This window comes from Microcaecilia unicolor, chromosome 6, assembly GCF_901765095.1.
Source record: "Microcaecilia unicolor chromosome 6, aMicUni1.1, whole genome shotgun sequence".
NCBI classification, from domain to species: Eukaryota; Metazoa; Chordata; class Amphibia; order Gymnophiona; family Siphonopidae; genus Microcaecilia; species Microcaecilia unicolor.
In genome coordinates, this window is record NC_044036.1 from 291391142 (window position 1) to 291405946 (window position 14805).

The window sequence follows — 14805 nt, forward strand, 5'->3', positions numbered from 1 at the left end:
AAAACTTTTTTCTACCTTTGTCTGAGCATTTTGTTTTTCTATTGGCTCTGGTCCCAGTGTCTGTTTTATGCTTTTCTCTGTTTTTATCTCTTGTCTTTGCTCTGTCTCCATATCCACCATCTTCCTGCATCCTTATGCATCCTGTCCACCATCTCCCTCCTGTGGCCCTGTCCTTATCCTTCCTCCAGGTTTAGCATCTGCCCTCAAAGTGTCCCAATCCAGCTCTTATATTCAGCAGTTTCCCCTCTCTGTCTTTGTCTTGCCTTCTCCTGCATTTCCCCCTCTTTGTTCCCTCCTGTGATCAGCATTGTCCATATGTGTCCCTCCCCCTCCCCCGTGTCCAAGTGTTGCCCCTTTGTGTCCTTATCCCTTCCCCTCCATACCTAGCAACTCTTCTGTCTCCCTGTCTCTCTCTTCCCTTCTTCCCATACCCCCTACCCTGGGACCAGGTTGTCTCCTTTTCTTATCCTACTCCCCTCCTAGGTCTCTCTTCCATCCAGCATCTTTCCCTCTTTCTTCCCCTAGTCAGTCAGTCATTCAGTCTCTCTCTCTCTCAGCCCCCCTTTGTCTCCAAGCTGGTCCAGTATCTCTCCCTCTCCCTCCACCACCTCTTCCTGTCTCTGTTCCTCCCTTTCTCCTCCCATTCCAGCAGAGCAACTTCCCCCCCCCCCCCCCCATCTCCCACAATTCCAGCGTTTCTCCCCTTTTCTTACCCCTCCCCCACAGTTCCAGAGTTTCTCCCCTTTTCTTACCCCCCCCTGCGATTCCAGCATTTCTCCCCTTTTCTTAACCCCCTGTGGTTCCAGCATCTCCCTCCCTCCCGCTCCCCATGGTCCAAGGGTGCTTGCCAGCCTTCCTCAATCTCTGCTGGCAGAGGCACTGCAGCGATTGAAAGGAGCTGCCTTGGTCTTCCCTGTGATGTGTTCTGCCTCCTCTGATGCAATTTCCTGCTCTGCATGGGCAAGACATATCACAGGGAAGCCTGATGCAGCTTCTTTCAATTGCTGTGGTGCCCCTGCCGGCAGTGATTGAGGAAGGTTATTAAGCACTCTCAGGAGTGAGAGGGAAGGAAAGAAGAAAGCTGCCAGCAGTCTGGGGCAGTAGGTGGAGTGAGAGTCAGGAGGTCCTCTTGTTCAGGTCGTGATTGCCATTGGGGAGTCTTAGCCTCACCAAGCCTCTTATACAAGGCGCCTATGGGAATCTCCCTACACAACTCACTTTGGATACATTCCTTAACCTCCCCTGCGTTTTGCCTTAAGGTGGCAAAAACACTGAGCTATCATATCATGCCACCATAGTAAATATTACTGTTATTATATATGTCCTTCCCCACAGTATGGCATGTGGTGATTTTCACTTACCTTTTTAGCTCCCAGAGCTAAGGCTTTCTTCCTTGCCTCCCCAAAGTCTTCATCTTGACCAATGTTTGCCTGGTGAGAAGAACAAATTTTTTTTGAAATAATGAATTAGCACATGTAATACAGAACTAAATAAAAGGAAGTCTCAAACTGCCCAAATTAATGAAAGTCAGCACATCTTTTTACCAGTTTTCAAAGGAAAGATACAAGAGGACTTTCATTTAGAAACTCACTGTGCCTGATGTTTCTGTAGGTAGATTTGAAAATGCAATTTATGCATGCACATTTTCTCTATATCCACTCCAACCCCATGACCTAACACGCCCCCCCCAACAGGAATGCATCCTCTCAACATAGCTAAAAAAGTGTACCTGCTGTGCAAGAACACATGGAGGGTCATTTACACAGGTAAAATGCTTCTAACCTGCAGAAATTGCTTTAAAAATTACCCACCCTAGGATATTAAATATCAGCAGAGTGGAAATTTCAACATTCCTCCCCTCCACTAATCCAGACAAAAAACTATTTTCCACTGCACTAAGCCAGCAAAATAGTATGGATGAAAGAAGACACAAACAAAACTGATGTTCTAGACTTAGTATGGATAGCAATCAGTATCACCATTAAGCATGACACAGGGAATCTTCTTGGAAGACTTCCAGATAGAAAGGAAAATGGTAGGGCTGTGTCAGGTACTCACCATATAAGCAATGACATCATAGCCCTGCTCCTTCAGCCACACCAGGATGCAGGATGTGTCCAGCCCTCCGCTGTAGGCAAGAACCACGGTACCCTTCTGCTGTGACATTCTGCCAGTAGTCACTATTATGGATCCTGGACACTTCTGCTGCTGATAAAAGCAGGATAAGAACATAGTAACACAGTAAAATAGAAGATGACAGCAGATAAAGAACTATACAGTCCATCCAGTCTGCCCAACAAGATATAATTACATATGTTGTGTGATACTTCATATGTATACCTGGTCTTGATTTATCCTTGCATTTTCAGGGCATAGACTGCAGAAGTTTGTCCAGCACTGTCCTTATTCTAAAATTTCTTAAGTTGAAGTCGAAGCCCCTGAACAGCTCCAAGCCATCTCATCCAAATCTATTCAGCCATGATCAGGGCACAGACCTTAGAAGTCTACTCAGGGCTAGCCTTGTTCTCCAACTTCTGAAGCTGAATCTGTCTAACCACAATCAGAGCACAGACCATAGAAGTCTGCCCAGTACTGGCTTTGCTTCCCAATTACCGGTTTTGCTTCCCAATCTCCACTAAGCTTCTTTGGATCCATTCTTTCTAAACAGGATTCCTTTATATTTATCCCACACGTTTTTGAATTCCGTTACCATTTTCATCTCTACCACCTCCCAAGGGAAGGCATTCTAGGTATCTACCATCCTCTCCATGAAAAAATACTTCCTGACATTATTCAGAAAGCGAATGCTACATACCTGTAGAAGGTATTCTCCGAGGACAGCAGGCTGATTGTTCTCACTGATGGGGGTGACGTCCACGGCAGCCCCTCCAATCGGAAACTTCACTAGCAAAGTCCTTTGCTAGCCCTCGCGCGCCCGCGCGCACCGCGCATGCGCGGCCGTCTTCCCGCCCGAAACCGGCTCGAGCCAGCCAGTCCAGTATGTAGCAAGACAATACACTTCAAGGGAAGACACAACTCCAAAGGGGAGGCGGGCGGGTTGGTGAGAACAATCAGCCTGCTGTCCTCGGAGAATACCTTCTACAGGTATGTAGCATTCGCTTTCTCCGAGGACAAGCAGGCTGCTTGTTCTCACTGATGGGGTATCCCTAGCCCCCAGGCTCACTCAAACAACAACCATGGTCAATTGGGCCTCGCAACGGCGAGGACATAACAGAGATTGACCTAAAAAATTTACCAACTAACTGGGAGTGTAGCCTGGAACAGAACAAACAGGGCCCTCGGGGGGTGGAGTTGGATCCTAAAGCCCAAACAGGTTCTGAAGAACTGACTGCCCGAACCGACTGTCGCGTCGGGTATCCTGCTGCAGGCAGTAATGGGATGTGAATGTGTGGACAGAAGCCCACGTCGCAGCTTTGCAAATTTCTTCAATGGAGGCTGACTTCAAGTGGGCTACCGACGCAGCCATGGCTCTAACATTATGAGCCGTGACATGACCCTCAAGAGCCAGCCCCGCCTGGGCGTAAGTGAAGGAAATGCAATCTGCTAGCCAATTGGATATGGTGCGTTTCCCTACAGCCACTCCCCTCCTATTGGGATCAAAAGAAACAAACAATTGGGCGGACTGTCTGTGGGGCTGTGTCCGCTCCAGGTAGAAGGCCAATGCTCTCTTGCAGTCCAATGTGTGCAGCTGACGTTCAGCAGGGCAGGAATGAGGACGGGGAAAGAATGTTGGCAAGACAATTGACTGGTTCAGATGGAACTCCGACACGACCTTTGGCAGGAACTTAGGGTGAGTGCGGAGGACTACTCTGTTGTGATGAAATTTAGTGTAAGGGGCCTGGGCTACCAGGGCCTGCAGCTCACTGACTCTACGAGCCGAAGTAACTGCCACCAAGAAAATGACCTTCCAGGTCAAGTACTTCGGATGGCATGAATCCAGTGGCTCAAAAGGAGGTTTCATCAGCTGGGTGAGAACGACATTGAGATCCCATGACACTGTAGGAGGCTTGACAGGGGGCTTTGACAAAAGCAAACCTCTCATGAAGCGAACAACTAAAGGCTGTCCTGAGATCGGCTTACCTTCCACTTGGTAATGGTATGCACTGATTGCACTAAGGTGAACTCTTACGGAGTTGGTCTTCAGACCAGACTCAGACAAGTGCAGAAGGTATTCAAGCAGGGTCTGTGTAGGACAAGAGCGAGGATCTAGGGCCTTGCTGTCACACCAGACGGCAAACCTCCTCCAATGAAAGAAGTAACTTCTCTTGGTGGAGTCTTTCCTGGAAGCAAGCAAGATGCGGGAGACACCCTCTGGCAGACCCAAAGAGGCAAAGTCTACGCCCTCAACATCCAGGCCGTGAGAGCCAGGGACTGGAGGTTGGGATGCAGAAGAGCCCCCTCGTCCTGCGTGATGAGGGTCGGAAAACACTCCAATCTCCACGGTTCTTCGGAGGATAACTCCAGAAGAAGGGGGAACCAGATCTGACGCGGCCAAAAAGGAGCAATCAGAATCATGGTGCCTCGGTCTTGCTTGAGTTTCAACAAAGTCTTCCCCACCAGAGGGATGGGAGGATAAGCATACAGGAGGCCCTCCCCCCAATCCAGGAGGAAGGCATCCGACGCCAGTCTGCCGTGGGCCTGAAGCCTGGAACAGAACTGAGGGACCTTGTGGTTCACTTGAGATGCGAAGAGATCCACCAGGGGGGTGCCCCACGCCTGGAAGATCTGTCGCCCTACACGGGAATTGAGCGACCACTCGTGAGGTTGCATAATCCTGCTCAACCTGTCGGCCAGACTGTTTACGCCTGCCAGATATGTGGCTTGGAGCACCATGCCTTGACGGCGAGCCCAGAGCCACATGCTGACGGCTTCCTGACACAGGGGGCGAGATCCGGTGCCCCCCTGCTTGTTGACATAGTACATGGCAACCTGATTGTCTGTCTGAATTTGGATAATTTGGTGGGACAGCCGATCTCTGAAAGCCTTCAGAGCGTTCCAGATCGCTCGCAACTCCAGAAGATTGATCTGTAGATCGCTTTCTTGGAGGGACCACCTTCCTTGGGTGTGAAGCCCATCGACATGAGCTCCCCATCCCAGGAGAGACGCATCCGTGGTCAGCACTTTTTGTGGCTGAGGAATTTGGAAGGGACGTCCCAGAGTCAAATTGGAGCAAATCGTCCACCAATACAGGGATTCGAGAAAACTCGTGGACAGGTGGATCACGTCCTCTAGACCCCCAGCGGCCTGATACCACTGGGAGGCTAGGGTCCATTGAGCAGATCTCATGTGAAGGCGGGCCATGGGAGTCACATGAACTGTGGAGGCCATGTGGCCCAGCAATCTCAACATCTGCCGAGCTGTGATCTGCTGGGACGCTCGCACCCGCGAGACGAGGGACAACAAGTTGTTGGCTCTCGCCTCTGGGAGATAGGCGCGAGCCGTCCGAGAATCCAGCAGGGCTCCGATGAATTCGAGTTTCTGCACTGGGAGAAGATGGGACTTTGGGTAATTTATCACAAACCCCAGTAGCTCCAGGAGGCGAATAGTCATCTGCATGGACTGCAGGGCTCCTGCCTCGGATGTGTTCTTCACCAGCCAATCGTCGAGATATGGGAACACGTGCACTCCCAGCCTGCGAAGCGCCGCTGCTACCACAGCTAGGCACTTTGTGAACACCCTGGGCGCAGAGGCGAGCCCAAAGGGTAGCACACAGTACTGGAAGTGGCGTGTGCCCAGCTGAAATCGCAGATACTGTCTGTGAGCTGGCAGTATCGGGATGTGTGTGTAGGCATCCTTCAAGTCCAGAGAGCATAGCCAATCGTTTTGCTGAATCATGGGGAGAAGGGTGCCCAGGGAAAGCATCCTGAACTTTTCTTTTACGAGATATTTGTTCAGGGCCCTTAGGTCTAGGATGGGACGCATCCCCCCTGTTTTCTTTTCCACAAGGAAGTACCTGGAATAGAATCCCAGCCCTTCTTGCCCGGATGGCACGGGCTCGACCGCATTGGCGCTGAGAAGGGCGGAGAGTTCCTCTGCAAGTACCTTCTTGTGCTGGAAGCTGTAAGACTGAGCTCCCGGTGGACAATTTGGAGGTTTTAATGCCAAATTGAGGGTGTATCCCTGCCGGACTATTTGCAGAACCCACTGGTCGGAGGTTATGAGAGGCCACCTTTGGTGAAAAGCTTTCAACCTCCCCCCGACTGGCAGGTCGCCCGGCACGGACACTTGGATGTCGGCTATGCTCTGCTGGAGCCAGTCAAAAGCTCGCCCCTTGCTTTTGCTGGGGAGCCGCGGGGCCTTGCTGAGGCGCACGCTGCTGACGAGAGCGAGCGCGCTGGGGCTTAGCCTGGGCCACAGGCTGTCGGGAAGGAGGATTGTACCTACGCTTGCCAGAAGTATAGGGAACAGTCTTCCTTCCCCCGAAAAATCGTCTACCTGTAGAGGTAGAAGCTGAAGGCTGCCGGCGGGCGAACTTGTCGAATGCGGTGTCCCGCTGGTGGAGAGACTCTACCACCTGTTCGACTTTTTCGCCAAAAATGTTGTCCGCACGGCAAGGCGAGTCCGCAATCCGCTGCTGGAGTCTATTCTCCATGTCGGCGGCACGCAGCCATGAGAGCCTGCGCATCACCACACCTTGAGCAGCGGCCCTGGACGCAACATCAAAAGTGTCATAAACTCCTCTGGCCAGGAATTTTCTGCACGCCTTCAGCTGCCTGACCACCTCCTGAAAAGGCTTGGCTTGCTCGGGGGGAAGAGCATCAACCAAGCCCGCCAACTGCCGCACATTGTTCCGCATGTGGATGCTCGTGTAGAGCTGGTAAGACTGGATCTTGGACACGAGCATAGAGGAATGGTAGGCCTTCCTCCCAAAGGAGTCTAAGGTTCTAGCGTCTTTGCCCGGGGGCGCCGAAGCATGTTCCCTAGAACTCTTAGCCTTCTTTAGGGCCAGATCCACAACTCCAGAATCATGAGGCAACTGCGTGCGCATCAGCTCTGGGTCCCCATGGATCCGGTACTGGGACTCGATCTTCTTGGGGATGTGGGGATTACTTAATGGCTTGGTCCAGTTCGCAAGCAATGTCTTTTTCAGGACATGGTGCAAGGGAACAGTGGACGCTTCCTTAGGTGGAGAAGGATAGTCCAGGAGCTCAAACATTTCAGCCCTGGGCTCGTCCTCCACAACCACCGGGAAGGGGATGGCCGTAGACATCTCCCGGACAAAGGAGGCAAAGGACAGACTCTCGGGAGGAGAAAGCTGTCTCTCAGGAGAGGGAGTGGGATCAGACGGAAGACCCTCAGACTCCTCGTCAGAGAAATATCTGGGATCTTCCTCTTCCTCCCACGAGGCCTCACCCTCGGTGTCAGACACAAGTTCACGGACCTGTGTCTGCAACCTCGCCCTGCTCGACTCTGTGGAGCCACGTCCACGATGGGGGCGTCGAGAGGTAGACTCCCTGGCCCGCATCGGCGAAGCTCCCTCCGCCGACGTAGTCGGGGAGCCTTCCTGGCGACGTCGGGGACCTCAACCTGGGCGATGGGCCAGCCGGCGCAAGCACCGCCGGTACCGGAGGGGTAGGGCGCAACAGCTCTCCCAGAATCTCTGGGAGAACGGCCCGGAGGCTCTCGTTTAGAGTGGCTGCGGAGAAAGGCTGAGAGGTCGATGCAGGCGTCGACGTCAGAACCTGTTCCGGGCGTGGAGGCTGTTCCGGGCTGTCCAGAGCGGAGCGCATCGACACCTCCTGAACAGAGGGTGAGCGGTCCTCTCGGTGCCGATGCCTGCTGGGTGCCGAATCCCTCGGCGACCCAGAGCTCTCGGTGCCGACACGGGGAGGAGACCGGTGTCGATGCTTCTTCGATTTCTTCCGAAGCATGTCACCGGAGCTCCCCGGCACCGACGAGGAGGACGTCGAATCCATCCGTCGCTTCCTCGGGGCCGAGACTGAAGAAGGTCGATCTCGGGGGGGCTGTACCGCAGGAGCCCTCAGGGTAGGAGGAGACCCACCCGAGGGCTCACCGCCACCAGCAGGGGAATGGACAGCCCTCACCTGCACTCCACCCGATGCACCACCGTCCGACGACATCAGCAGACGAGGTCCTGGTACCACCGACGTCGATGCAGCTATCCGATGTCTCGGCGCCGATGCAGAGGCCCGATGCCTCGATGCACTCGATGCAGGGGCGGCCGAGGAAGATGGTCTGGACGCTGACGACGTCGATGCACTCGAAGATCCCGGTGCCGATGCCGACGAAGAGCCCGAGAACAACACGTTCCACTGGGCTAGTCTCGCTACCTGAGTCCGCCTTTGAAGCAGGGAACACAGACTACAGTTCTGAGGGCGGTGCTCGGCCCCCAGACACTGAAGACACGACGAGTGTCGATCAGTGAGCGAGATAACCCGGGCGCACTGGGTGCACTTCTTGAAGCCGCTGGAAGGCTTCGATGTCATGGGCGGAAAAATCACGCCGGCGAAATCAAAAGCCGAAATGGCGAAATTTGGAGCACCAAAATTTAGAGGGAGAAAAAAATCTCGACCGAGGCCGAAAAGAGGCCTACCCCGACGACGAAAGAAAACTTACCGGGGCAAAAAAGCTAGAAGTACGGGGAGGATTTACACGAAACCCGGCGAGGGGTTTCCGGAGCACTTCCCGACTAGGACAAAGCTTTCCCGAAGGAAAAAAACACGTTCAAAACAAATTGGACGCGCGAGGTCGACTTTCCGGGGCTCGACACGGCGAAAACACGACCGTACCGAGTGCGGACAAAAGAAGACTGGCTGGCTCGAGCCGGTTTCGGGCGGGAAGACGGCCGCGCATGCGCGGTGCGCGCGGGCGCGCGAGGGCTAGCAAAGGACTTTGCTAGTGAAGTTTCCGATTGGAGGGGCTGCCGTGGACGTCACCCCCATCAGTGAGAACAAGCAGCCTGCTTGTCCTCGGAGAATCAGAGTTACTGAGGCATCCTGGATCTGAATAAACTTGTGCAAGATGATCAGGTTTTGTTTAGTTCACTTACGAATAATTTCCCTGAATTTTTATATCAATTACTCAAACAAAAAAAGAACAAGAAAGGAAACATACAAGAAAAGAAATTAAACAGGATTTTCAGAAGGTGTTTGACAAAGTCCCTCATGAAAGATTCCTCGGAAAATTAGAGTCATAGGATAGGTGATAATTGCAGTTTGGAAACCAGCCAAAAGACAGGAGAAAGTAAGTAGGACTAAACAGTCAATTTTTCAAATGGAAAAAGGTCAGTGGTGGAGCACCCCAAGGGTCTGTACTTTTTAACATATTCATAGACAATCTGTAGAAAGAAGCCACAAGTGAGATGATCAAATTTACAGATGAGATAAAATTATTCAAAGTTGTTAGAATGGCACAGAATTGTGTGGAATTGCAGGGGGCCATTGTGAGATTAGGAAACTGGGGATCTAAATGCTGATAAAATTTAATTTGAACAAGTGTGAAGTGATGCACATAGGGAAAAAATAATCCCAACTATAGGTATTAATGCTTAGTGCACACTAAATGCTGTGTATTCTATTTTATAAGTATGGGCCACGTGCATTTAGCTCATGCTAATGTCTGTTAGCTTTAGTACAAGGACCCCTACATTAGGACTCACTTCCCAAGAAAAAGATCCTGGAGTCATTGTGAACAATACATTGACATTTTCAGCCCAGTGTTCCATGGCTGCCAAATAAAAGAGAATGTTAGGAAGTACTGGAAAAGGGACAGAGAACATTATACTCTTGTGTAGCTCCCTTGAGTGACCATATCTTGAGTAGGTTCAAATTCAACTTTATTTAATATACTGCAAATCACAAAATCTAAGCGATGTACAAATAATACATAAAGGAGTATAAAGAAGAAATTATAGTGGAGGAACACATCAGGAAAATTAGGTTACAATAATTATAAGGGAGGGGGAGAAGGGTAGGGAATAATTAAACCTAAATTAAATAAAAGGGGGGAGGGGAACAGGGAGAAAAATGGACAAAACAAAATCAACCAAGACACTCACTGTCAAGGATTAGCAACTGGAGAAAGACGTGATGGCCTTGATTGAATTAAGTAATACTGAAAGTTGTTTTTTTTTTTTGTTTTTTTTTGAAGAGGTATGTTTTCAAGGTAGTCCTAAAATTCATAGAAGGAAGCTCAGTGCGAATATCTAGGAATATAAGATTTCATTGGGTAGGCACAACTATGGAAAAGCAAGTTGATCTGGCAGGGGTGAATGAATCTTTAAATGAGAAGGGACAGTGAGGAGATGTTGATTGGAAGAGTGCAGAGAGTGAGAGGAAATGTAGGGAACAAGTGACCTAAACAGAAACTGTGGTATTCCAGAATGAAGAATGTGATGCGTCAATACCAAAAATCTTAAACGTGAGACAGAATTGAATGGGAAGCCAATGCTCAGACATCAAGATAGGTGTAAAACTGTCATACTTTCTTGCCCCACGGATGAGTTTAACTGCAGTGTTTTGGATGAGTTAGAAACCACTGAACTGATAAAGAGGAAGACTCTAAAAAAGAGAATTACAATTATAGTCTAGAAAGGAAATTACTAGAGCAGGTTCTAATAGGCAAAGTGCCTTGAGATCAAAGAGTGAATAGGCAGCTCTAATCTGACGTAAAGTACTGTGCATAAGTACATAAGTGTTGCCATACTGGGACAGACTGAAGGTCCATCAAGCCCAGTATCCTGTTTCCAACAGTGGCCAGTCCAGGTCACAAGTAACTGGCAAGATCCCAAAACAGTACAATACATTTTATGCTGCTTATCCCAGAAATAAGCAGTGGATTTTCCCCAAGTCCATTTTAATAATGTGTGTTTGTGGAGCTCTCTTCGATCCATCTTAGAAAAGAGTGGAGGCAGATTTTAGATCTAACATGGAGAGGGGAATCTTATGTCTGTTCCATATTTTATGCTCATTTCAAGAGATTTTTCTCCCTGTTCTCCTTACCGCCCAGCTGAAAAGAGACCTGACACAAGTGCAGTGAAGAACATTAGGATACAACCTGCTGATACCATGGCTACTGCAAGAGATGCTGCCTTATAACTGAAGCTTAACCACTTTCCTCGTCCAGAAGTGGAAGCTGCTGGATTAGGGAATGGAATACTGAAAGTGGGAGCATAAGAGCAGTGGCGTACCAAGGGGTGGTCCGCCCCAGGTGCACGCCGCTGGGGGGGTGCCGTGGCGCACGCCTGTCAGCCGAGTTCGCTAACTTCGCTGCAGCTCCCTCTGCCCCGGAACAGGTTACTTCCTGTTCCGGCCGGGGCAGAGGGAGCTGCAGCGAAGTTAGCAAATTCAGCTGACAGGCGGCACCCCCCCCCCCCAGCGGCGTGCACCCCGGGGGGGGGGGGGGGGGCGCATCGGTGATCCGTCCTGGGTGTCATGCCTAGGATCGCCGCTGCATAAGAGATTCCAGCATGGTTAACCCATACTCTGATACCTCAACTTGTGAGTACATCCTAAAGAAGTCCAGAATAACCCAGTCTGCAAAGCAGTTCTTTAGAGGAGTGAAGAGTTTGTTGAATTTTTCTCATAGATGCAGTAAGTAAGCATTGGACAGGATGAAAATATATTTATATATAGAAAAGAATTCTGTGATCAAGATAGGACTAATACTGAACCGGCCAGTCCCTTCAAAGATTAATGTTTTATTTGTGTCCTAGTCAGTATGATTATAAGCATCATTGCTATAATTCTGTTGTCAAAATGCTTACTATGATGTATTTCCATTCCTTGTTTGCATTGAAGGAGGGGCTACTGAAAAATTATTGAATTCTTTTAGCATAAATTGTTTTAATATCTGTTTAAAAAGTACCCCATAGGTGCAGCTTAGTTGTTGTTGCTCTATATGGCTCGTGACTTGAGACTTATTACCCAAGCCTAGAACTAAGATACTGATACAATAGAATTGAATTGGGCCGCTTGGCATGAATATGTGATCAAATACATGATCAAAAGGGGAAAACTGATATTACAGTTATATTTGAAAATAATGGTCACCCCATTCATAGAGAGGAATATTAGAAGTTAAATGTTTATAGTAAATAAGATGGAAAATGACTAAATGCTGTCTTTAACAGATGCAGAAAACTGTTTTGGAAGAGAACGGGGAAGTGAAATGCAATGTATGCAGATATCTGAGCATACAGATGATGTATGGAATAATGTATGATAGTTCCGCATTCCTATAAATGTTAAGAATTTTACTGGAACCACTAGCGGTTTTGGAAAGTACCCTGAATCCCCTGACCTTGGAAATGTAAGCAGAATATAATCTAGCCAATGATTTTTCAAAGTTTGTGTCCCATGATGTGTGATGTAACCAGTTAATTTATGACAATGCATTCTTAATAAAAGAGCAGAGGACCTGAGGGATTTTGCGACAGTTCTGGGTGAGCTTACGGTTATTACATGAGACCCACACTCTCTCCCAAAGGCCTTTGATGTATGTATATATATATATATATATATATATATATATATATATATATATATATTTTTTTTTATTGGTGGTGTGTGTGGATTTCTTTCCTTCGGCCTCCTAGAGATAGGAGTAAAGAGTCGGGTATTTAACCTGCCCTGATGGGGTCTTAGGCAATCACATGTGGGGGGAAAAATGTACAACTCTCCCTATCCCCTACACAGACATGAGAGCAGCTTCCTCAAATCACTGCTCCCTCTGCAAAGGGCCCTGTTCTTAGTATTGGCAGACCCACTAATAGGCGACCCCACCCTGATACCATTTCACCCCTACTGAGATCCTCTCCCAGCAACCCCTCCATCATAGAACAGTCCCCAGCCAACCTCCCATCGCAAAGTCTGATCCCCTTCAAGTAACTCTCGTGTCAAAGATCCACGCCCCAAATAATCCCCTCCCTAGTAATCCCCTGTTGTGGCATAGATCTCCCCTAATAGCCCCCAATAGTAAGGGAGGTTCAACATATTGAGCCTGCAAGTGGGTGGAAAAATGTGGGATACAAATGCAGCAAAATTAATAAAAATAAATACCTATGTTGGCAGGAGCTCAACCCATGGCAGACTCCCTCCAGATTAACTTGCTTTCCCATGGGCCCAAGTCCCTCAAGCTTAGCCCCCAGCAGACCCCCCCCCCCCCAAAATCCTTAACTCAGTCTCTTGGCTTACCAGTGGTCCCCAGGTGTCTAGTGGGGTGGGAGCAATGCACATTCTTTCCTGCCTCTTGTGAGAAAATAAGATTTTGTAATGGAACTGTTATGCCTTAGCTACTTTTTTGTTAAGCTATGGAATCTCTCTTTCCAGATGATGTGGTCAAGATGAGTAACATAGTGGGGTTCAAAAGAGGTTTGGACAAGTTCCTGGAGGAAAAGTCCACTAAAAATTATTAGCCAGATAGACAACAGTTAGCGTAACAGGCAGTGGCTTTCCTAGGGGGGGCTGACCCGCCCCCTGGGTGAAGCGCCCCCCCCCCCCCCCCGGTGAAAGCCACTGGGGGGGGGGGGGGGGGTGTCGCACGCCTCTCCGCTTCGTTCGTTTCCATGCTCCCTCTGCCCCGGAACAGGAAGTAACCTGTTCCGGGGCAGAAGGAGCACAGAACGAACGTAGCGGACAGGCACGCGACACCCCCCCCCCCAGCAGCGTGCACCCGGGGCAGACTGCCCCCACTGCCCCCCCCTTGGTACGCCACTGGTAACAGGGTTTATGAAATAAGGTTTGGACAAATTCTTAAAAGAAAAGTCCATAAACCACTGTTACAGTAGACTTGAGAAAACCACTGCTTATTCCTGGGATAAGCAGCATGGATTGGCCTCTGTTGAAAACAGAATGCCAGTCTCGATGGACCTTTGGTCTGTCCTAATATGGCGATGCTTATATACTTATGACTTGGGAAAGTCACCACTTAGCCCTGAAAATAAACAATAAGAAATAAATCTACTTTTTGGGATCTGCTAGGCACTTGTGACCTGAACTGATCATTGGCAGAGAAAGGATTCTGGAATTAATGGACTTTGGTTTGAATCAATATGGCTTCATATGTAGAAAGCCTCATAAATCACAAAGCTCAACACAAAACAACAAGATGAAAACCAGGAAACAAAAATCTCAAACTCTAAAAATGCCCTAGCCAGAAACAAAAGGATTTAATGAACACAACATTTCAATAAGACTTCAGAATCATCCATTAAGGACTAGCACCAAGCAGAACTTTTGGAAAAATTCTGACTTCCCATTACAACTGATCAACCTCCCCAACCCAAACAAAACTAGCAAATGAATCGAAAGACCATCAAGCAACTTACAGTGCTAACCCCAAACCAGTATTTAGGGAGCTGGAAAACTCCATGCCTTTATTTTTATTCTGAAAATTAAATAGTTCTGTTCCAACATAATGTCAGTAGAGAGAATACACAACAGAGGAGCACCTGTCAACATGACCTAGCTCTCAGCTGGGTCATGCATTGATGGTATGTAAAGCAATGAACCCTGGCTCAACTGCAAATCATTTTCTATCATGGCTCTGAAGATTAGTGTCAAAAGTTTGAATCTGATCAGGTATGAAGTGGGGGTGGGGAGTGGGGTCAATGTAAGAGGCAGTCTTGCACCAGCCAGATTCCAATAAGATGTGGCAAGTAGCACGCATTAAATTGTGTGCGTGGTCAATTTACATGTGCTACTCAATTGAGTAACAAGCCAATCAGTGATGATAATTGGCTGATAACGACCAATCGGTAATTGACAATTGGAATTTACACTTGCTTCTTATTAGGTGTATTCTAAAAAGAGGCGCGCATAAATT

General features: G+C 48.9%; 1 protein-coding gene across 4 annotated transcripts in view; it reads right to left on the reverse strand.

Annotated features, from left to right (window-relative positions):
• ASS1 (argininosuccinate synthase 1) overlaps positions 1-14805 on the reverse strand; it is a 181673-nt gene that overhangs the window by 150748 nt on the left and 16120 nt on the right. For 2 of the 4 annotated variants that reach the window (XM_030207829.1, XM_030207830.1), the window contains exons 3-4: positions 2059-2208; positions 1362-1430 (exon numbers count right to left, since the gene is read on the reverse strand). In XM_030207829.1, the coding sequence (XP_030063689.1) occupies positions 1362-1430; positions 2059-2166 (177 nt within the window). In that variant the 5' untranslated portion in view covers positions 2167-2208. Of the gene's footprint in view, positions 1-1361; positions 1431-2058; positions 2214-14805 lie in introns of all 4 variants that reach the window. The other 2 variants (XM_030207832.1, XM_030207831.1) reach the window with 2 other exon arrangements.